This window comes from Pongo pygmaeus, chromosome 13 (assembly GCF_028885625.2).
Source record: "Pongo pygmaeus isolate AG05252 chromosome 13, NHGRI_mPonPyg2-v2.0_pri, whole genome shotgun sequence".
In the NCBI taxonomy this organism is placed as follows: Eukaryota; Metazoa; Chordata; class Mammalia; order Primates; family Hominidae; genus Pongo; species Pongo pygmaeus.
In genome coordinates this window covers 116240600-116265066 of record NC_072386.2, presented here as the reverse complement: position 1 = coordinate 116265066, position 24467 = coordinate 116240600, and the positions used below count along the sequence as shown (strand labels likewise).

The following is a 24467-nucleotide window of genomic DNA, read 5'->3' as shown; positions in this document are numbered from 1 at the left end:
CACTCCAGTTTGGGCAGCAGAGCGAGACTGTTTAAAAAAAAAAAAAAGTTATGATAGAACCCTATTTCTTAGAGTTATTTTATGAATTAAATGATATAATTAGGCAAACATTTAGCAGAGTTTACTTAACAATTCTCAGTAAATGATAGCCCTACCCCCTGCCCCCTTTTTTTTTGTTGAGACGGAGTTTGACTCTTGTTGCCTGGGCTGGAGTGCAGTGGCGCCATCTCAGCTCATTGCAACTTCTGCCTCCCAGTTGCAAGCAATTCTCCTCCCTCAGCCTCCTCAGTAGCTGGGATTAAAGGTTCCCATCACCACACCTGGCTAATTTTTGTATTTTTAGTAGAGACAGGGTTTCGCCATGTTGGCCAGGCTGGTCTCGAACTCCTGACCCAAGGTGATCCACTCACCTTTTCCTCCCAAAGTGCTGGGATTGCAGGTGTGAGCTACCACACCTGGCCTAAATGCTAGCTCTTGTTACAATAGTCAATATTATTAGTGTTCCTGCAGTACCCGTTCTTGGCCTCATGTGACCTTGTAGTAGGCTTAAGTAATAGAAATGGGTTGAATTTCAACACAGAGGCCCTTTCTGGCATACTGCTCTGCATTTCTAAAGCACCTTACAGTTTAGGAAGGACATTCACATTTGTCATCTCATTGAATCTTCATATCTTGAGATACTGTGAATCCTATAGCTCCTTAGTTCTAGTGCTTCCAGAGGAAGAGGAATAACCAGAAATAAAAAGAGAGAGCAATGACAAGCAACTGATCTGGGTCTGAAAAGGAGGGTAATATGAGGGCTATCCACCCACTCCAGAAAGATTCCCACTGTTTGCATTGTAACCCTTTGCCTGCCCAACAAGGCCAAAACACTTGTTATTTAGTGAAGTCTTTGTTAGCCATTGAAATTATTATTTCAGAGCTGAAAACCACGCAAGGGAATGTGTGCTTGCCCATGTGTGTTTGCATACGAGACAGAAAGAGAGTGCACATGTGTAAGAGAGAGAGAGCAAGTGTGGGTGCATGCATTATGTAGGAGAATTATTTTTTTTGGTAGTTGCTTTATAACATACAGATGAGGCTGAGGGAAAAAAATCAGTTGATCTAATGATGGATGCTGGATTGTGTGCAAAGTGGAATTACTCTAAAAATGTTTTTTAAACTGACTTTATAATTTCCTTTGCCTGTACTGACCTTTTTCACCTGAGAATGATAGAATTATAGGGTTAAAGATGGAACCACATGATTGCTCAAGTCCCTCCACTTTCATCTATGACCAGGAAATGGACCCATAGAGGAAGGGCAAGAGGGATGGAGAAAACTAACATTTACGCAGTTCCTACCACGTGTCCTGGCAGGCACTGGAGTCATTCATACATTCATTCTGTAGTTCAACAGATTTTTTCCTCAGGGTCTTCTGTGTGCCAGGCACAGGGCCAGGCATTATGTATGGAACAGTAAACAAAGCAGACGTTAACATTGCTCTCAAGGAAGTTCAGAGGAAACTTCGTGGAGAAAGCATACACTAAAGATGTACATAAATAAATCATCTCAATTGTTAAGCGCTCTGAAGGAAACGAACAGGACATGTGTGAGAGAATAACTGCAAAAGGAGTGTTAACAGTGACAGCTGAGCCCTGTATAATAATAATTAATAATAAGTAATAATAATTCTCATAAAGGTCTTATGAGAGGTAGGTCCTACCATTCTCCTCATTTTACATATGAGGAAACAGAAGCATAGAGAGATTAAGTAACCTCCCAAGGGCACACGTTAGAGGATGAGGAGTCACGCATGCAAAGCCATGAAAAAGAGCCTCTCTAGATACAGTGAACAGCACCTGCTAAGCCCTGGGACGTGGGAAATGCAAGCAAGGTACACACAGGCACACGTGCTGGTATATTGAGGGTACTTCCAGAAGGCCGGTATTGCCGAAGTCTGATGAACAGGTTGGGGAGTGGCAGTGGGTGATGTTAAAGAGGTAGACGGGGCCAGATCATGTGGTGCTTTGTCGGATGTTGCAAGGAGTTTGGATTTTGTTCACGGTGTTTGGGAGCCACTCATCGAAGGAATTTAAACAGGATGTAGTATGATCAAATCTGAGTTTAAAAAACAGATCCAACTTGTGTGTAGAGAACAAATCAGATAAAACAAGAGTACTGTAGAATAATTTGGGACCTATTACAATAGTTCAGGTGAGACCTGATGGTAATTTTGGTGGCAGTGGAGATAGAAGTGAGATGGTTTTGAAATACATATTTTTCACTTTTTTTCTTAAGATAAAACATTACATAAAATTTACCATTTTAACTATTTTAAAGTGTACAGTTCTGTGGTATTTAATATATTAACAATGTTATGAACTGTTACTGCCAATTTCAGAACATTACCATCACCCCCAAAAGAAACCTCATACCTCCCAATTTCTCACCCCTGTCATCTTCTGCCAACCGCTAATCTACTTTCTGTCTCCATGGATTTGCCTGTTCTGAACAGTTCATATAAATGAGTTCATACAGTAGTGGCCTTTCATGTCTGGTTTCCTTCTCTTAGCATGATGTTTTCATGGTACATCCATGTTGTGTGTATCAGTACTTCCTTCTTTCTCGTGGCTGAATAATATTCTATTGTATGGATTTTGTTTATCCATTCATAAGTTAGTGGACATTTGGGTGTTTTTCATTCCTTGGCTATTATAAATAATGCTGCTATGAACATTTGTCCAAGTTTCAATGTGAGCATATGTTTTTAGTTCTCTAGAGTATATACCTAGGAATGGAATCACTTGGTCATATGGTAATTCTGTGTTTCATTTTTGAGAAACTGCCGAACATTTTCACAATGACTGTATCATTTTACATTCCCACTGGCAGTGTCTGAGGATTCCAGTTTCTCCATATCCTCACAAATCCTTGCTATTTTTAGGGTTTTTTGGGTTGTTTGGAGTTTTTGCTTTTTTTAAATTATAGCCACCCTAGTGAGTAAGAAGTAATTTACATTATGGTTAATGATATGAAACAGTTTTCATGTGTTTATTGGTCATTTGTGTATCTTCTTTGGAGAAATGTCTGTTCAAATCTTTGCCCATTAAAAAATTTTATCTTCTTATTGAATTATAAGACTTCTTAACGTATTCTAGATAGTAGAGCCTTACGAGATATATGATTTGCGAATATTTTCTCCCGTTCTTTTGATTGTCTTTTTACTATCTTGATAGTATCCTTTAGGCACAAAAGTTGTTTTTTGTTTGTTTGTTTTGTTTTGAGCGGAGTTTCCCTCTGTCGCCCAGGCTGGAGTGCAGTGGCATGATGTTGGCTTATTGCAACATCTGCCTTCTGGGTTCAAGCAGTTCTCCTGCCTCAGCCTCCCCAGTAGCTGGCAATACAGGCGCCTGCCATCACGCCCAGCTGATTTTTGTATTTTTAGTAGAGAGGGGATTTCACCATGTTGGCCAGGTTGGTCTCAAACTCCTGACCTCAAGTGATCTCCCTGCCTTGGCCTCTCAAAGTGCTGGGATTATAGGCGTGAGCCTGGCCTAGGCACAAAAGTTTTTAATTTTAATGAAGTTCAATTTATTTATTTTGTTATTTATGCTTTTGGTGTCATATTAAAGAAATCATTGCCTAATCCAAAGTCATGAAGATTTACACCTGTTTCCTTTTAAGAATTTTATAGTTTTGCCTCTTACGTCTAGATCTTTGATTTATTTTGAATTGATATTTTTATATGGTATGAGGCGGGACCCCAAATTCATTCTTTTGCATGTGGCTATCCACTTGTTCCAGCATCATTTGTTGAAAAGACTATACTTTCCCCATTGAAATGTATTTTTGAAGTAGAGACATTAGAACTTCCTAATGGAGTAGATAGGCAGTGTGAGGGAGGAAGAAGTATCAAGACTGTTGAGATGAGCAGCTGGCTTAGTGGTGGCAGCACATACTATTAAAATAAGAGGGGCTGTTGTTGTGACTTAGGATAGGAGGGAGTGAGGGACAATCAAGTGTTCCGATTTGAACTCGTTTTCTGTGACACTTTTCTATATACTCTGTGTAGTGAACATATTGCATGGGTGGGAAGGAAGACTAAGCCAGCGTGCAAGCCTTCTGTGAGGGAGGGGAATGGCCAGAAAGTTGGCGGATAACAGAAACACAAAAGGAGGGGGAGAGGATGGTGTCGTCGCATGGCCTGGGTCTCAAGAGAACAAGGATTTTTTCACGAAAGAGAAGTACTAGATTGGAAGTGTTAGCAGGGACTAGGATACCTACTCTTGCATGCCTTGAGGGTGCAGGGGTTATTAAAAAAAAAAAAAACAAAGCAGTCCTCTTTTAACAGGACAGCAGAGGAGGCAGTATCCTCAACAGCAGGTTCAGTGAAGTCCGAGAGGTAGAGGAAATCGTTTTAAAAAGCAGCTGAGGATTTATGGGCAGCTCTTGAGGGCAGAGTGGAAGACGCAGGTGGGAGGAGTGGTAGGTGTGTGGGAGGGAGTGGAAATATATCCAGCAGTATGGGGTTGGTGGTTAGGGCAATAATGGAGGACCAAAGGGCCCTTGAACCTGTGTGGTACTGAAGGAAACAGATGTACTGCGTAGTGGAACTAGCCCCCGTAGTCTCTGAGAAGGCAAGCACTTGTTTCAGTGCTGCGGGCCTAAATCCTTCCTGGGAGAGTATGACAGCTTCCCAGGCAGCTCATCTCATTGTCTCAAGGACAGTGAGACAGCTGCCGGAGAGGCACCCATGCTAAGGTCCAAGGACACACTGAGTTAGTAGCAAAGCCAGCCTCCTAACACCAAACATCAACTCTACTCACCACTCTTATATTTTCCTCTTAGTTGTAGTGCCCATTTACCTTCTTGCTGGCAGATCCCGATCCATTAGTTTATTATAAAATGAAAATTTAAGGAAAAAGAATCCTTGAAACTAGACAGTGTTTCCACTTTGGGACCATTCCATGGTCACAGCAGGTCTGTACAGCAAGGATGAAAAATGGCTGTGCTGCCCACAGGCCTGGAGAGCAGTAGGGTCTGTATAACTGGCAGTGTGCTTTGCTCTCACGTGTGTGTTCTGTCCACAGGGTCATGTGGGTACAACAGCAACCAAGAAGATCGATGTCTACCTCCCTCTGCACTCGAGCCAGGACAGACTGCTGCCAATGACTGTGGTGACGATGGCCAGTGCCAGGGTGCAGGACCTGATCGGGCTCATCTGCTGGCAGTATACAAGTGAAGGACGGGAGCCGAAGCTCAAGTAATCCATTCTCTTTTTGGCTGCTCTAGTTTCTTGCGGTCTTTTGGCCACCCAAGGTGTCTTCTAGGTTGGTTAGTCTTTCTAGGCATTGGCCTGGAACCACACCTCTGCACTGATCCAGCTCTGGGTGCTCACCAGATCTCACGCCTGTGCATCTCAGAGAATCAGCTTGCAAAATAGACTTAGAAGTTTGTAAATTACAGACATGAGAACATGGATTTTTAGTAATTTCCAAACCCTTTTATGATCCCTGCTAATAAAGCAACCTGGAAGGGAACGGGAGGGGATTGATGTTTGTTGAGCACCAACCATGCATTGGGCACTGGGCTGGGCACTTCATAGCTGGTATCTGGAATCTCGTTTGATCCTCCCAGCTCCCTGGGAGGCGAGGGTAATGATCCTCATTCTGCAGTGGTGGAAGCTGAGGTTCAGAGCTGTTACTGGCTGAAGGTTGCACAGTGAGAGATGGCAGAGTCAGGATTTGATTCCAGGTCTGTTTGATGCCAGGGTTTTTGCGTTATTTCCTTCTGCCTTCTATAGAACCTTTGGTCTGAATTTTAGTTTTCTTTATCGGTTAATGGGTCTAATTTTCTCTCAGTCACTAGGCTCTGTTCTTCATTAAATAATTATATTTAAAATGTAGTGCTTGAAAGTAGCCTCTCTATGCCTCTGCATTATAATTTGAACTTTAAAGTGCTTTGCTGCATTGCCTCTCCCCTACTTGAATTTCTTATCTGACAAGCATTCTCTTCTAGTTTTACATGTTCTTTCCAGCAGTAGGGTTTAGAACACAGCAAAATGTAGTAGATGCCTTCATTTTAAAAACGGACTCTCAGCTGGGTGCGGGGGCTCACATCTGTAATCCCAGCACTTTGGAAGGCCGAGGTGGGCGGATCACCTGAGGTCACGAGTTTGAGACCAGCCTGGCCAACATGGTGAAACCCTTTCTCTACTGAAAATACAAAAATTAGCCGGGCATGGTGGCAGCCATCCGTAATCCCAGCTACTCAGGAGGCTGAGGCAGGAGAATCGCTGCAGAGGTTGCAGTGAACCGAGATCACGCCACTGCACTCCAGCCTGGTGACAGAGTGAGACTCTATCTCAAAAGAAGGATTTTCATGGAGATGTTCTCTTCCCCTCTCACATTTTCAGAGTCAGCATGATCCAGTCAGCAGTTAGTTGTTTTTATTTTTCTTTAGGTATATTCAATTTCTTTAGGTAAATTTAGTATGACACATAAAATCATTTTTTCAAATTCTTATTGACATTGCCCTCCACTTTGCCTGAGTAAGTTGTGGACACAAAGCTCTGGTGGCAGAGAAAGCCTTTCACCAAGATGCCACCTAGGCTTAGAAAATGGTTCAGTCAGCAGCACACCTCAAGGGTGAGCTGTGAGGTCCTCCCTTTTCTGCATGAAGTGGGAACAAGGAAACAGGAAAAGGTGTCACAGAACAAATGACTTTATCGATGTTGTCTGAAGTAATTCTTTTTTTTTTGGAGATGGAGTCTTGCTCTGTCGCCCAGGCTGGACTGCAGTGGCGCTATCTCGGCTCACTGCCGGCTCCGCCTCCCAGGTTCCCGCCATTCTCCTACCTCAGCCTCCCGAGTAGCTGGGACTACAGGCGCCCACCACCACGCCCAGCTAATTTTTTGTATTTTTAGTAGAGACGGGGTTTCACCGTGTTAACCAGGATGGTCTCGATCTCCTGACCTCGTGATCCGCCCGCCTCGGCCTCCCAAAGTGGTGGGATTACAGGCGTGAGCCACCGCACCCAGCCTTTGATGTAATTCTTGAAACATTACTTAGGGCAGGCACTGAAATCAAGAGAGGAACTTGCCCAGGGTTACTAGTAAGTAACAGAGATAGGAATTGAACTGTGATGTACATTTTATAGATGAGGAAACTAAACTTAGAGAAGACTAAGTAGCTTTCTTATGTCACATAATAAGTATTAGAATTACTATTAAAACCCAACAATCTCTGACTCTAGAGCTCCATCTCTTCACTATTACATTATCCTCTCCACCATGGAACTCTGTTATAGGGGAAATGAAAATATTTATTGAGTTTGTACTTATTGCAGGCACTGTGCTAGATCTGGAAATACAGAAGTGAAAGAGGCAGTTCCTGCCATCAGGGACCTTTCTGTTTAAGGTAAATAGGTAATAACAATACAGTACAATTACATGCAAAATCAGGTGCTTACAAGATCTAACCCCACATTTGGGGGGGAAAATGGAGTCGTGAAAATCTCCCTTGATTAAATGACATCTAAACCGATACCTGAGGGAGCAGTAGGAAAAAGTCATGTAGAGAGGTGGAAGGAGGGCATTCCAACAGAGGGAAAAGCATGGTTATGATAGATCTTTAAGTTCATGCTTTAGATTCTGTGTTCTGCTCCAAATACATAATAATGGTAAATGAAATGCTATTAACATATTTGTACTTTAATAACAAGATAAGCATCCTGGTGGACTAGAAATAGAACCAACTACAGAAACAGGCAGAGTGTGCTAGGAGTCCATTATTTTAGGGTATTACTGTCCTTAGAGCATGCTGTGGATGGGTTTACCAGTGTATGAAATACTGATTTTTCTCAGGCTTCAGGGCAGCTAGTCAGGGCATGGGTGATGATCAGAGCCCTCAGCCAATCGTTCCTGGGTGAGGGAACAGTCTCATCCATCTAGCTGTGTACTGTGCAAATATTGTTATTTTCTCCGTATGTCATGGTGTCAAAAAGAGTGGGAAATACTACGTGAGGGTATGGGACCAAAGGAACTGCATCCCTGGACGGGGACCAGAGGAAATGACAGAAACTAGAAGCTGGAGTGATACTGTCATACCTATGAAAAGAAGCTGAACAAGGCTGCTTGGGTCTGTGGCTCATTTAAAGTTGTGTTTCTCGGGTGCCAAGGAATAAAGAGAGCAGTGCAACCAGGACCTGACTGTGGCATGGCTGGGTTTATGTTATCCCTAGTATTACAGGAACCCTGAACTATCAGTGTAAGACCTGGTTCTGGTCTGGAGGCCTCTGTTGGGATGAGGGTGGAGGGTGGTGGCAATATCTGTAAAAGCACTGACAGTGAGTGGAGGGAGAGAGCAAGCAAGGGTTCTCATTCAAGAAGAGCTCAGCAAATTAAAATTCCAAAGCACACGAGGATAGCTAGTACCAAGAAACACAGACAATAATCAGGAGATGAATTTGGGAACAGAATATAGTAAAGCAATCTGAAAATTAATTTCAAGTAAATATGTTTAAGCTCACCAAACAGATGAAAGAAGGAATAACATTCATGGTTAACTTCTAGGAAATTATGAAACAAAAGCAAGCAAATTTGAATTTAGAAAAGAACCAATTAAAAGTACAGTACTGGAAATATAAAATACAATTATTAAAGTAAAAAATACTTTGGGATAAACTCTAGGCTGGTCACAGTTCAAGAGAGAATGAGTTGAAGGACAGTTGATACTGAGGAATTCAACCTAGGATATAGTACAAAGAGATAAAGAGGTACAAAGAATGAAAGATAAGAGACATGAAGGAAAGATTCAAAGGCTCCCACGTGTGAAGTGGAGAAGGAAGGGAATAGCAGAGAAGCAATATTTGAAGAGATAATGTCAAAGAATTTCCCAGAACTGAAGACAGATATGAGTGGGTTTGATGTTAAAAACACATGCAAATTAAATGGCGGAAGAAGAGACTTTTTTTTTTTTTTAAACAAATGGTCCTGGACCAGTTGAACTTCTATAAGCTGAAAAAATCAACCTAAATCATGTATCTTGTATTAATTAGAAATAAATCACAACTTAAATGTAAAATGTAAGAAAAAAACAGGAGAAAATCTTTGGGACCTAGAGCAAGTTAGACTTCATTAAAATTAAAAATATTTGCTCTGCAAAAGACCCTGTTAAGAGGATGAAAGGACAAGCTACACACTGGAAGGAAATATTTGTAAACCACATATCTGACTAAAGACATATAGAATAGGTAAAGAACTGAGAACCCAACAGTAGAAAGTTTAGACGGTTGGTCAGAAAATGGGCAAAGGCATAAACAGACGTATCACTGAAGAGGATATGCATACAGATGGCAGATGAGCACATGAAAAGATGCTCAGCAACATTAGCCATTAGGAAAATGCAAATTAAAACCACGCGCTATTAGAACAGCTGAAATAAAAAATAGTGATGACACCAACTGCTGGCAAGGATGTAGAGAAACTGTATCATACATCATTTCTGTTGATAATGTAAAATGGTATAGTCATTCTGGAAAATACTTTGGCAGTTTCTTATAAAGCTAAACGTGAATTTACCATACAACCCAGCAATTGCCCTCTTGGGCATTTACTCCAGAGCAGTGAAAACTTATATTCACATAAAAACCTGTATACAAATGTGTATATCAGCCTTATTTGTACTTAAAACTGGAAACAACCTAAATGTCCTTCAGCAGGTAAATGATTAAACATTGTGGTACATTCATACCAAGTAATACTACTATCAAGAGAAGAGGAACAAACCGTTTTCATACATGCAGTGACTTGGGTGGATTCACGTAGTGAGAAAAACCAATCTCTAAAAGTTTCATATCACCCGATTCCATTTATGTAACATCCTCAAAATGACAAAAGTATAGAGATGGAGAACAATTGAGTGGTTACCAGAGGACAGGCACAGTGTTAGGGAGGCAGTCCAACTATAAACAGGTGGTAAAAAAGAGCTTCTTTGTCATGATGGAACAGTTTTGTATCTTGGTGATGATTACACAAATATATACATGTAATCCAATGTGTAGAACTACACAACACACACACAAGTACATGTAAAAACTGGTGAAAAGTAATGTTTATAGTCTTTTTTTTAATATACTTTAAGTTCTAGGGTACATGTGCACAACGTGCACGTTTGTTACATATATATACATGTGCCATGTTGGTGTGCTGCACCCATTAACTCGTCATTTACAATAGGTATTTCACTTAATGCCATCCCTCCCCCTCCCCCCATCCCACAACAGGCCCCAGTGTGTGATGTTCCCCGCCCTGTGTCCAAGTGTTCTCATTGTTCAATTCCCACCTATGAGTGAGAACATGCGGTGTTTGGATTTCTGTCCTTGTGATAGTTTGCTCAGAATGATGGTTTCCAGCTTTATCCATGTCCCTACAAAAGACATGAACTCATCCTTTTTTATGGCTGCATAGTATTCCATGGTGTATGTGTGCCACATTTTCTTAATCCAGTCTATCATTGATGGACATTTGCATTGATTCCAAGTCTTTGCTATTGTGAATAGTGCCGCAGTAAACACATGTGTGCATGTGTCTTTATAGTAGCATGATTTATAATCCTTTGGGTATAGCCGGGTCTAATGGTATTTCTAGTTCTAGATCCTTGAGAAATCGCCACACTGTCTTCCGCAATGGTTGAACTAGTTTACGCTCCCACCAACAGTGTAAAAGCATTCCTGTTTCTCCATATCCTCTCCAGCACCTGTTGTTTTCATGAATAATGTCTAGTCTTAACAGGTATTGCACCAATGTCAATTTCCCTGGTGTTGATATTGGACTACAATTATATGACATTTTTAAATAGTTGTTCCATATTTCGAATTACACGATTACATTGAATCTAAACCATGGTCTTTTGAAATTTTTTACAATTCTTAGTGACATTGGATTTCTCAGGTTTGTTTGGTGTAATACAGTCTATAAAGTGAATCCCTGGGATGTCCTCCTGTCGGGCAGTGTAATGTGAGGTGTTTTCTTTCTAGTGTGTTTGTACTTAGTGTTGGAATAGATACTTATTTGGTCTTTTCCAGTGGGTTGGCCCTGTGAAAGAGCTTTTCATTCACAGAGGAGGGAATTGCTGGATGCACGTGAAGAGTGGCCCACTAGTTTCAGCCTGGTTGTCAAGAAAACCATTTAAGAATATTGTTCTTGGGCCGGGCACGGTTGCTCACGCCTGTAATCCCAGCACTCTGGGAGGCCGAGGTGGGTGGATCACCTGAGGTCAGAAGTTCAAGACCAGCCTGGTCAACATGGTGAAACCCCATCTCTACAAAATATACAAAAAATTAGCCGGGGGTGGTGGCAGGCGCCTGTAATCCCAGCTACTCGGGAGGCCGAGGCAGGAGAATCACTTGAACCTGGGAGGCGGAAGTTGCAGTGAGCTGAGATCACGCCATTGCACTCCAGCCTGGGCAACAAGAACAAAACTTTGTCTCAAAAAAAAAAATATTGTTCTCGTGTTCCTGTGCCTTGTAAACTGTCTATGGTAGTAGACTTTGGCTCCAGTGAAGGAATGGAGGATTTGGCAGGAATTCTTGGCCTCCTGTCTGCTAACTCTTGAGCAAGATTGGAATATGGTACTTAGGCTTATTTCCTGCTTATTTTGATGCACTGATTTGGGGGAAAACATTTGGGAGAAACTAACTGAAATAATTTCAATCTCTAAATGGTCAAATTTTAAAATTTAGACTTTGTTATTCTTTATTGAATTTTGATCAGAAAATGTGGACTATAAAATTTTTGCCTAAGAGATTTATGTATATTTGGATGCTTACTATACTATAATTTTTTGGTCAATATTCCATGGGTTCTGGAAATAATTATTCTCTATCGGTTATGGACCTCAATATATACTTATTAAGTCAATGTCCTTAATTACTCATTTCTATTATCTTAAGGTTTTTGACTATTTGATCTATGGATGATTAAGAGAAATGCATTAAAGTTTCCATTTTCTTGTGTGTTTCTGTTAACTTTTCCTAATATTTCAACAGTATGCACTTTATATATTTCAGTTCACATAAAGATTCATGTGTTTTATGTCTTCATTATCAGTTCTACTTCAGTATAAACCGGTCTTATTTGTTCTGTTTATGATTGTGTCTTGCCTGTTTCTTTGCTTCATCAGCAATCTGAGCTTTTTTTTCCCCTGCTCTTTGCTATTTCTTCAGTCTTTTACTTTTGCCTTCTGTTTTAGATATGTTAATAATTTTGTGAGGTTTTTCTTTTTTGACTCATGTAAGTGATTTTCATTTCATAAAAACTATCCTTTTTTATGCTTTTTTTAAATTTTAATCGACTATTTTTTAGAGCAGTTTTAGGTTTACAGAAAATTTGCACAGAAAATACAGTTTGAGTTCCCATACATATCCTTCCAATCCCTCATTTTACTCCTGTTACTAATATCTTGCATTAGTGTGGTACATTTGTTAAAGTTGCTGAACCAATATTATTAACAAAAGCCAGTAGTTATACATTAGGTTTCACTCTTGTGCAGCTCTAATGGTTGTATCATACAGAATGGCTTCACTGCCCTAAAAATGTCCTGTGCTCCATCTATTCAACCCTACCCACCACCGCTGGCAACCACTGGCCTTTTTTCTGTCTCTATAGTATTGCATTTTATAGAACGCCATCTAGTTGGAATCATACCATATGTAGCCTTTTCAGACTAGCTTTTTTCACTTAGCAGTATGCATTTAAGCTTCCTTTGTGTGATACACTTATTTCTAACTGTTGTTAAGTAATGGACTGCATGGATTTACCATAGTTCATTTATTCATTCATCTATTGAAAGATATCTTGGTTGCTTCTAATTTTTGGGAATTATGAATAAAGACGCTGTAAGTATTCATGTGCAGATTTTTATGTGGATGTAAGTTTTCAGTTCATTTGGGCAAATATGTAGGAGTGTGATTGACAAATTGTATGGTAAGCCTATGATATAAGACACTGCCAAACTGTCTTCCAAAGTGGTCATACCATTTGGCATTCCCACCAGTGAGGAATGAGAGTTGTTGCTCCAAATCCTCACGAGCATTTGGTTTTTATCAGTATTTTCAATTTTAGCTGTTTTAATAGGTGTGTAGTGGTATGTCATTGTTTTAGTTTGTAATTCCCTAATTACATCATGTTGAGCATCTTCATATGCTTATTTGTTACCTGTTTGTCTTCTTTGGTGAGCTGTTCATATCTTTTGCCCATTTTTAATGGCCACTATACATTAGACAGTCCAGTGTGTAACAATACATGGTATAGTCATGCATTGGAGATAACTCTGGATTAGCATCATTTTGATAGGACCTCAGCCATCTAGACTGCTTAGGGAAAGTTGGTGGGTTTTGTAGCTATTTGAAGGCTTATCTCATTAAGCATCACATTTTATTCATTTATTTTAAGACTATTGCTCAGGTTGGAGTGCGGTTGTGCAATTACAGTTCACTGCAGCCTTGAACTCCTGGGTTCAAGTAATCCTCCCACCTTTGCCTCCCAAGTAGCTAGAACTACAGGTGCATGTCACCACACTTGGCTAATTTTTAAAATTTTTTGTAGTGGCACAAATTTTTTGCAAGAGCTTTGCTGCCTGGGGTGGTCTTGAATTCCTGGCTTAAGGCGATCATCTTGCCTCAGCCTCCCAAAGTACTAGAATCATAAGCATGAGCCACCATGCCTGGCCAAACTTCATTTGAGTTATTCTTCATAGGAGCTCTCTAAATTGTGTTAACATCTTTCTGTACTTTCTTAATCAGAATATAACATAGTGGCTGAAAGTGTGAGATTCACAGCTACAGGCTGGGTTTTAATTCTGGTGTTAACGCTTACTAGCAGGATGATTTTAAATGAATTACTTAAGCCCCACGTAGTATGATTTTCTCATGTAAAAATGAGGGTGGAAACTATCTAACAGGGTAGTAATGAAAATAAAATGAGAAAATACATAGCAAGTGCTCAATAAATGTTCATTTCTGCTCCTGCTAACTACTGTAACCGCAGCCAGCTACTACCACAACCAATATTAGTAAGCAGTTCAGCAGTAGTAGTGTAATTTAGTCCTTTTTTGATGACTCAAGTAATTTTACTATCCTATGATATTCTGATGCCCTGTGGACTTAGGACAGTATTTAGCAGTGTTTGACCTGACATTATATATTTCCAGACAACTTTGTTATTTGAACTCTTCAGTATGTTCTTGATAGTCCCCTTTTTTACCATCTGCATGCCCACCTGTGTCTTCTCCCATTTCTGGGTTGCTGCTTCTGCTTTATATTTCTTAGAGTCATCATGAGAACTACTCACCTAAACAGTACAGCTGAAGTGGCCCTTCCTATTCTGACTCCCAGCTGTGCTCCCATATATCCTAAGGCATCACATTCTTTTACTGGTAGCTTTTTAACATCAATACCATAAGTGCTTTTGCTATTTCTGTAGTCAGAAAGGCTTTTCTCATTCTTCTCCTCTTGGCATTCTGCTTAATCTCAGAAGCTTAAGTCCTTCATTCCTTCATTTAATAAATGTTTTTGAAGTTTCAGACCCTAAGTATTCAGGATAAAATGGAGAACAAGAGAAATGTGATCACTGCACTAAAAAATGTACAGTTTGTTGGGGAAGAAGAAATTATCAAGGGTAAAAGCACTTTGTAACTGGCTCATTTCACTTATCATTTCTATTCATTCATGCATTCAACAAATATTTATTGAGTGTTTGCTATATACCAGGCATTTTGCTGGGTATACAGTGGTGAGTAGAGCCAGGCATGGTCTCGCTTTCATGAATTCCACAGTCTATTGATGGAAGTGGGCAAATAACTAAAATAATTAATTCAAATAGTTAAACTAAGTAATGTTTGCTTTAAAACTGAATTAAGTGCTCTGAAGGAAAGGAACACTGTTTATGAGAGCTTTGCCTGGAAGTCAGGGAGAAATTCCCCAAGAAAGTGATACAGGAGGCATTGGGGCGGGGGAGGGTCCCAGCAGATGGAGCAGTGTGGCAGCCACCTTATTGCTGGAGGAAGCATGTTGTGGTAAGGGAACAAAAGAGAGTCAGTGTGGCTGGAGCACAAAGAACAGAGAGAACAGAGTGGGATTGTTATAGGACAGGGGTCTTGATCCAGACCCCAAGAGGGTTTTTGGCTCTCATGCAAGAAAGAATTCAGGGTGATCCCACAGTACAAAATGAAAGCAAGTTTGTTAAGAAAGTAAAGAAATGAAAGAATGGCTATTCCATAGCCAACCCCTTGGGGCTGCTGGTTGCCCATTTTTATGTTTATTTCTTGCTGATATGCTAAACAAGGGGTGGATTATTAATGCCTCCCCTTTTTAGACCATATAGGGTTACTTCCTGATGTTGCCATGGCATTTGTAAACTGTCATGGCACTGGTGGGAGTGTAGCAGTGAGGATGACCAGAGGTCACTTTTGTTGCCATTTTGGTTTGGGTGTGTTTTGGCTGGCTCCTTTACTGCAACCTGTTTTGTCAGCAGGGTTGTTATGACCTTTATTTTGTGCTGACCTGCTATCTCATCCTGTGACTTAGAATGCCTTAACTGTTTGGGAATGCAGCCAGGTAGGTTTCAGCCTCATTTTACCCAGCTCCTATTTAAGATGGAGTTGCTCTTGTTCACACACCTCTGTTGTTTCCTCCCGCCCTTTTATAAGAGAACTCTTAATCGTAAGGGTTGCAGAGGGACGAAGATCCGTCTTCTTTAACTTCTTCAAGCTGAATAGCGATTATGATATTCCTGCCTAACTATGAGGGTTTCTTGCATTCAGAGTAGACAGGAGCTCAGTCAGAAAGCATCAGTATGGTAAGGTCCATTCATAACTCTTGAGTTTTGAGAAAAGGCAATATCTGGAAGATTAATAAGTGTTTAATTTAAGAAAACATTCAGTAAGCTTGTCCTGTATTCCTACACAATGAGTATAACAGCAGTATATTCCACAAGAGTAAAGCAAAATAAGTAAAGTTATTCCAAATAAACTAAATTAGAAGGCTTTACATGAACTGGGCAACTGTTGGAACTAAGCCGATCTGGGATTGGTAGCTGATTGTAATGTGCCCAGAATTAGAATACTGATCCAGATTTTTACATTACTTATCCCTCTTGTTTCTTCTGAGCAGAAGTCAGAGATCACTCTTTGGTTCACAGGAATAAGCAGCGTTAGCCTAAATTGCAGAAACAAACTTAAAAACAACTAATGAGACTTGAATTTAATAGAAAGTGTACCATAGTTCTTGAAACATAATATTTCATTCTCCAGTTTTTCATTTTTACTAAAAACATATCATGGTAAGACTGGTTTGCTTTATTATATACTTGGCCTGATTATTTGTATAAAGTGCAGCAAAAATAATTATTTTTCACATAGCCTCTTTTAAAATTGGCTTTGATAGAACTCTGTTCCATAGAAGGAATCTTAGTTAAGATTTCTTAAAACCAAACTCAGCCATGGTTTTGTACCCTCAAATAACTATTAGTTGAGTAAATTCCTCTCCTCTTGGGGTCCCAAGATAACTTGGGGCTCCTGGACCTGTTAGAAAGTGACATTCTTTACTTATCACAGGTCAGAAACCTTGTACACGCCATTCCAGTTAAAGCCTTGGTAAAATAACTAGTTTCTTCAGTTGTGTTCTGTTATAAAAGAAAACAGATTCTTATTGCACTTATGCAAATAACTATATTGCCATAAATTAAGAATGCTCACAAATAGTTTCCAAATTTTGGAGAAATCAGGTAGAGAGAAACAAATATGCTCCAAATTTTGTTTACAGGAGTATACTTTACTTAATTGGTAAAAGCTGTAAATAGCTCAAATGAAAAGTTTCCTTGACTCTGAAAAACAAAGGATCAGCAGCATAATTTATTTATTTATTTATTTATTTATTTATTTATTTATTTATTTTGAGATAGAGTCTCGCTCCCATCGAGCAGGCTGGAGTGCAGTGGCGTGATCTTGGCTCACTGCAATCTCTGCCTCCAAGGTTCAAGCGATTCTCCTTCCTCAGCCTCCCGAATAGCTGGGATTACAGGTGTGCACCACCACACCCGGCTAGTTTTTGTATTTTTTTTAGTAAAGATGGGGTTTCACCATGCGTTGGCCAGGCTCATCTCGAGCTCCTGACCTTAGGTGATCCACCCGCCTCAGCCTCCCAAAGTGCTAGGATTGCGGGCATGAGCCACTGCACCTGGCCGGATCAGCAGCATTTAAGCAAAGTTAAAAAGATTACGTTAGTTTTCTATTGGTCCAGTTAATTCAGTTAACTTCTGTTCTATTAGATATTCATAAACATTCCAGCTCTTCATAAGAGTTTTAAAAGTTGTTTCCTCTATTCTAATCTTACAATTTCCAAAGTTATTAGAAACCTGCATTTAAGAACACCTGCTAGAGTTCTCTAGTTAATTATAAACTACCTTCTAAAGAGGATTAAAACAAGACAACAATGGTCTGTAGATGATAAAAAGTTTTAGGACAGCCACTATTAAAGCCACAATTGATAAGGAAATTTGGTTACTTCTGTGGCACACAAAATTTTACGTAACAATTATAATGATTAATTACATACACTAAGTTATATTAGAATTATAGGAGTTTCCCATAATTTGGAACATACACCAATAACACATTTATGCACATATAGTCCAAAGAAAGCAAAACACCATTTTACATTTGATAATGTATGATTTTTATACCAAATAAGCCAGATTTCACCTCTATATTAATGTACTGTTAATGTTAAATGCAATTTTTAATAAAATCTTTTAGACATATTTACTGAATTTTAATATTTAACCATAAGTTAGGATTCTTATAAACCTTTATAACCCTTTACTTTTTTTTTTTTTTTTTTTGTGAAAGAGCAGATGAGTGCGCTAAGAAAAACCCGTTGTGCTTTTATTCTAAAATTTAATTCATGGAAAAATTGAATAGTACCCCTTTAACTTTAGCCAGTATGTTCACACACTGAATCTCTTACAATTACTTTTTATAAACCTTTCACAACTTGCTTAAACCTTGAGATTTTTTTTTCTTACTTAAAACAATCCTTCAATACTTTAGGCAGAAAAAAAATTCACATTCCCATGATTTCTTATAATCTTTCACCAAAAACAAATTTTACTTTCTTTACACACTGCATGTAAAATTATTTCAGTAGTTTCAATTGCATGTTATAATGTTAACTCTTAGCAACTTTTATTTTTGGTGAAAACTTTGGTAAGTTTGAGATTTTCATTCTACACTAGGTATGGAGCCTGCCTAGGACACACTAGGCAGAAGTGCAGATAAGGTCTGACTCTCCAGCATAGCTAGGGGCGTGGCTAACTCCACATGTCCCCAGGCCTTACCTAGCTGTAAAGCAGGCAAGTTATACAGTAATAACCATAGTGGTATTTTATGAAGCATTTAGCAGACCTAACAACCTTTGAATTGTACAACATTTCTTGCATAAATTCCCTTTCACAAATTTTTTCATGACTTACCCATACCATTTGAGACTCTTGGACTTTCTAACTTGCCCTAAACCTCCCTCCTTTTAAACAACCAGTTTTTTTTACTTTAGGACAAGAATTTACCATATAAGATCCTTTCTTATATAAAATGTCTTTCTTTGTAATCTTCTTTGTATAGCTAGGGGGCATGGCCAGTTCCACATGTCCCCAGGCCTTATCTAGAATTTAATGGCTTTAAGGTAGGTAAATTAAACAATTTTTAAAAGTTAAATAAGCAGTTCATGACCTTAAAGCATTTAGCCAACTTAGTATCTGACCTGCATAATTTAGACTAAACATTTTTATTTTATCAGTCATTTTTAAAGCTGTTTTCATTTCCCAAAGATTACTAAAGTTACATGAACCAAAAGGCATTACAGTTTTTATTTTACTTTTAAAATATTTGATTTAAGTGCTTATTTTTGTTTAAGCCAATTAGAGCTCTTTTATATAAGCATTACACACAACACATATGTAGCTACACAGAAAGACAGAAGAAGATTACTACAGTAGTTGTAAGATTTTTCATTTGCCAGTGTTTAAGTTTCTTAATTGGATTACTGGCTTTAGGGTGGAGCCCTTGGAAGAACAGGGCCAGGAAAGGGGTCTCTGGTGCCTCCTGTTTTTCCCAAGGAGGCTGTTAGAGCTTGAATATCCACTTTTAATTAAACTGATTTTAACCGTACCACTCTCTAATAACGTCCTTTTAGAATTTCTTATGCCAAGCAGCTGATATTTCTGGCTTTTGAATTTTACCAAAGGTAACCTCCCAGGTATTCAGAGAAAGGAAAATTTAAGATAGTCCGCGGAGGAGAAAAGAATAGACAAGTTCACGCAGATATTAAACCAGAAACAACTTACTTCCTAGGTGGGGAATTGAACCCGGACCACCACTGTGAAAGTGCAAAAACCTTAGCTACTGAGCGATAGCGTGGGGCAGTCTCCATTTCCTTTCCCAGAAGGAGTCTAGAGTAGTTCATTTTGAGCTTGCAAAGGCTTTTAACTATTTAATATGATTTTTAGAGCTAACTATGACATGAACCCTAAAATTCCTGTTCCCTGGAAGGCATTAAACGTGGTTAAAAGGTCAAGCTCCCAAGGGCATAAAACAAGGTGGAGATGTCATCCAGTTTTTTTGTTTTAGGGACCTGTATTCAAGTTTGTTACTGACCAACTTGCTGGCTTGTCTGGAAAAGTGGGCTTACAGGTGTTCTAAGCCCGTGTTTTACCCTGAGGTACACCTCGACACAGAACGACTAATTCATAGCACGAAATACACCAGCTTAAGACTAGCCTTAGAATTCTTTTTCGCATTAATCAAAGCTTTACAGAGGAGATAAACACTGATTTTTTTTTTAAACCATTCATTGACCCGTTTGCACAGAGAGGAAGAAGCCAGAAATCTGACTGGAAAGAAATTCTTACCCTTTTGTCAGCATGCCAGGCTTCTGGATTCCCTTTCCCTGAGCGGCCCCCAGTGATCCAGCCTGCAGCACCATCACCCTGGGGGCCAAGCTGCATCATAAAGGAAAATTATTTTTTTTCATTCTGGCCAGAGCAAAATACATATGATAAAACATAGACGTTAGCCACTCTGCTTAGCACCCAATATCAAACTGGCAAGGCTTAAATTTGCCCTCAGATGGGCCTCATCATCTTTAATCCAACCTCTGACTTAGAGTTTCAACATGTGGTGGCTGGGCAGGGTGGTTGCCCTGAGTAACAGAAAGGAAAGGAAAAGTACAGAAGGAAAGTATTGCCTGTGGCAGGGTGGGGAAGGTGAAGAGCTTAGGAAGGCCAGGTAAAAGACCCATTCCTTGTAGCCGACAATGAAAAGTTCAGGCGGCTGCTTGTTGGTTGCAAACAGACCTTTTCCAGCAGTCCCATCAGCTCTCAAGTTTCCCCTTTTAGGGAGGAAAAAACTCCTCATATCCCACGATCCTGTACATGCCTAACCCTGTCATCCACAGTCATCAGCAAAGAGTGCAAGGCAGATTAATCCAAAGAGAATAACAGTTAACATCCCATAGTGCCAAACCTGTTCTTATCCAAGGACTTTACCGAGAGGGGCCTTTAACCCCCTAAATCTTAGAAGGGACTTTAACCCTCCTAAGTTAGGCCTCTAACCCAAGGTCAGTCAAGCGTCCTTGCTTTTTATTAAGAGGGGACTCTAACCCACTCTGTCTTAGGAGAGACTGTAACTCCCCTAAGTTGGGCCTCTACCCCAGTCTCATTCTTTACCAATCTCATTCTTTACCCGGGTACCCCATCACTTACCCAAAGTTGTCCAATCAGTGCTCCAGTCTATTTCCTTTGCGTCGGAGGGTCTCCTCAGTATTGTCCCTTTTGTGGTTCGTGAGAAAGATGTTACCAGACCCCACCACTTACCCAAAGTTAGCTTTTGTTGGGTCAGGGGTTTCCGCAGTATAGTCACTTCTGTCATTGCCAGAAAGATGTTACAGGACCCCAACATTTACCCAAAGGTAGCCATTGAGTCAGGGTTTTCTCACTATAGTCCCTTTATGGTCGCCAGGAAGATGTTACAGGACAGGGGTCCTGATCCAGACTCCAAGAGAGGGTTCTTGGATCTCACGCAAGAAAGAATTCAGGGCAAGTCCACAGTGCAAAGTGAAAGCAAGTTTATTAAGAAAAAAAAGGAATAAAAGAATGGCTACTCCATAGACAGAGCAGCCCCGGGGGCTGCTGGTTGCCTATTTTTATAGTTATTTCTTGATGATATGCTAAACAACAGTGGATTATTCATGCCTCCCCTTTTTAGACCATATAGGGTAACTTTCTGATCTTGCCATGGCATTTGTAAACTGTCATGGCGCTGGTGAGAGTGTAGCAGTGAGGATGACCAGAGGTCACTCTTGTTGCCATTTTGGTTTCAGTGGATTTTAGCTGGCTCCATTACTGCAACCTTTTATCAGCAATGTCTTTATGACCTGTATTTTGTGCTGACCGCCCGTCTTATCCGAATGCCTTAACCATCTGGGAATGCAGCCCAGTAGGTTTCAGCCTCATTTTACCCAGCTCTGTTTAAGATGGAGTTGCTCTGACTCACACACCTTTGACAGAATGAGACCGAGAGGTAGGCAGGGGTCACAGTGGGGATTGAGAGAAGTGGGCAGATTCTGGGAGAATTTGAGAAATGGAATTCACAAGGACTTGGGCTGAACTCAATATGGAGAGTGTGGCAGAGGAGAGGCTTCATGACTCACACACCGTGATGCACTGTGGTGCTCTTCACTGAAATAGCTAGCATTGGAACAGCAGGTTTTGTTGGGGCTTGCTATGTGACTAGGAGGGATAGGGGCAGCATGAGTTTGGTTTTCTGCCTGTTAGTTTGAGGTGGCTTTGCTAGATCTAAACAAAGTGTTCAAGTAGTCACTTGTATTTTCTTGTCTGGAGTTTAGAGGGGAGAGATATGAGCTGGAAATATGAATTTAGGAGTCATCTACATAAATATTAATTAAAACTTTTAGCATGGATGAATGAGAAGAGAGACAGGCCTAAGACTGGGTGGACATTGAAGAACTATGTGGATGGCAAGGTCGAAATGGGATATCCTACAGAAATAGGTTTCTCAGTGTGAGTGGAGTTCAGTTTTGGGTGTAATGAAGGCAGAGATTACTTGAGAGACATCCAAGTGAATGAAGAAGTCTTTTTTCTTTTTCCTTTTCAAGACAGTGTCTCACTCTGTTGCCCACGCTGCTGCAGGGGTGCAATCGCAGCTCACGGCAGCCTCATCCTCCCAGGCTCAAGCTATCCTCGCACCTCACCTCCTAAGTAGCTGGGACTATAAGCATGTGCCACCACACCCAGCTAATTTTTGTATTTTTTATAGAGATGGGGTTTCACCATGTTGCCCAGGCTAGTCTCAAACTCTTGGGCTCAAGCAATCTGCCTGCCTTGACCTCCCAAAGTGCTAGGATTATAGATGAGAGTCACCACACCCAGCAAGAAGTCTTATAAGTTGTAGTAGGATAGTTTTGAGTCTGGACTGTGTCTATTTTATGGGCTTGTATTCCTCAGTCCATACACAATGCTTAACACTTAGCAAATACTCAATGAATAATTTGTGGAATGGGTGAGAGAACATAGGAACATTTAAAGATCTGGACTGAAATTCTCTACCCTTGCCCTGCCAAGGAGGCCCTTCTTCAGGTGTCTGCTAAAATAAGCTTCTGACTGTATATAGAATTTTATTCAGTAAAAATCACCAAGTTAGATTTCTCAACCTGCTGATGTATTTTATTTAAGTGACAGATGTGGAATTATTGCATACATTTTGTTCAGTGACCTAGACAGAAAGAAAACCCATTATCAACATTTCCCAGTTGCTAGTCACCACACTGCTAGTTAATGGGTTGGTAGATACACACTGGAGGGCCTACTATGTGTTACACCACATGCTAAGCACTTCAAGTGTATTATTTTATTCCTTACAACATCTCTGTAAGTTATAGATAATAATCTTTTTTTTTTTTTTTTTTTTTTTTTGCAGGAGAGAACTGAGGATCAGGAAGTTATCTAGCTTCCTGAGGTTTTTTTGGACCTCACTTTCCTGAGGGGTTTTGGAGAAAAGGAAATCTTGATCACCTTAAAAGCCTTTTCTCTGATTTCAGAGAGATCAGCTTCTGAGCTGCAATCCTCATGACCTTTTTTCCCTTGCTAATGCCCAATACACTATTAATATTGATTCTCTCATCAAAATAAACACCAAAGCCCAAGTAATGAGAGTTCTGGACATTTAAAAATCATGTGCTCTTTTATTTTTCATGTAAAAAAAAAACCAATAAGCATTCATCTATCTGGTCATCATACTTAAGTGTGTTTTACATTTTCCGAGGATGAGTGAATTTTTATGAGTATGTAAATTGAACATGCCAGATCACATTTGGGAGAAATCTAGGATGCTTCCTGGAATGCTCCTGAATTTTCACATATGGATTAAATGCTGTCTATATATGGGCTACAGGCTTCTGTCACTTTGTGAAAGCTATACTGGCCTTTGAACGTAAAATGAGTATTGGTTAAACAATTCAATGAAATAAATTTTTTAATGGAAAATTTTAACCTCATTTGATGGAACATGAATAAGTGAAAGTTGTACTCATCAAAGATTTGGAGATATGATTTATGTATCATATATATTCTGCCCTGTACACCCCCACACTCACCTCTCTTTTGGCAGCAGGCTCTATTTTGCATCCATTCATTGTTCAAACTTCCAATTCTCTTGGAGACTTCCTGGTCCCATGAAAGGTTCTGCTCTTTTTATGCCAGCCCAACTCTAAAATTAAGTCTCTTCCTGTGGATCCAGTTATCCTGTACTTGTTCATTGTTCTTTTAATCATTCCTCTTTCTCTGGTGGTGACTCAGAAACAGGACTTTTAGGTCTCTCTGCCTCGGGCTATCTACCATGCTACTGTGAGATAGTTAATCCAGCTTCTGCGTAATCAGAAGCTTAAGAGCGGTGGAAGAAATCTTAGCAAAATGAGAATCTTTCTTCATGCAGGCACTGTGCAGTAAATTCAATCATTCAATCCTTACAAGACCCTGATGCAGTAGATATGATTACTTCCTTCATAATTCCAGAACTCGGTAGAGAAAATGACCACTTAGGAACAAGGGGACGTGAGTAAGGCTGACAATGCTAAGGGTCTCCAGGACAAGTGATTTTCTGTGTGGCGGGCTAAGAGATTTCCCTGCATTCTCATACTGCTTCAAATTTCTAAATTGTGCACAATAAAAATGTGCTACCCTTATCAAAAATAAATCTTTTATAAAGAAAGGAAAATAAAAGTTATGTGTACTCAGGATGTTTGGAAAGTATATAAAATTAGAAGAAAAAGAGAGCTCGTGACTTAAATGTATGTGTAAACTTAACCCATTTGGTACATTTATTTCTAGTCTTTTCATGTGTGACAATTGAAAATTT

The 24467-nt window shown here is 39.9% G+C and overlaps 1 protein-coding gene and 1 long non-coding RNA gene across 9 annotated transcripts in view; one reads left to right on the top strand and one right to left on the bottom strand.

Annotated features, from left to right (window-relative positions):
* The window catches only part of MAPKAP1 (MAPK associated protein 1), a 265446-nt gene that overhangs the window by 114620 nt on the left and 126359 nt on the right, over positions 1-24467 (top strand). For all 8 annotated transcript variants that reach the window (XM_063650329.1, XM_063650328.1, XM_054500117.2 and 5 more), the window contains one exon: positions 5073-5245. In XM_063650329.1, coding sequence (XP_063506399.1) covers positions 5073-5245 — 173 coding nt within the window. The remainder of the gene's footprint in view (positions 1-5072; positions 5246-24467) is intronic.
* LOC134737954 (uncharacterized) lies at positions 14945-24290 on the bottom strand. Its single transcript, XR_010123427.1, has 3 exons — positions 20798-24290; positions 19946-20035; positions 14945-15882 (listed from the first exon to the last, which is right to left on the bottom strand). It is a non-coding gene; the product is annotated as an uncharacterized LOC134737954 (long non-coding RNA).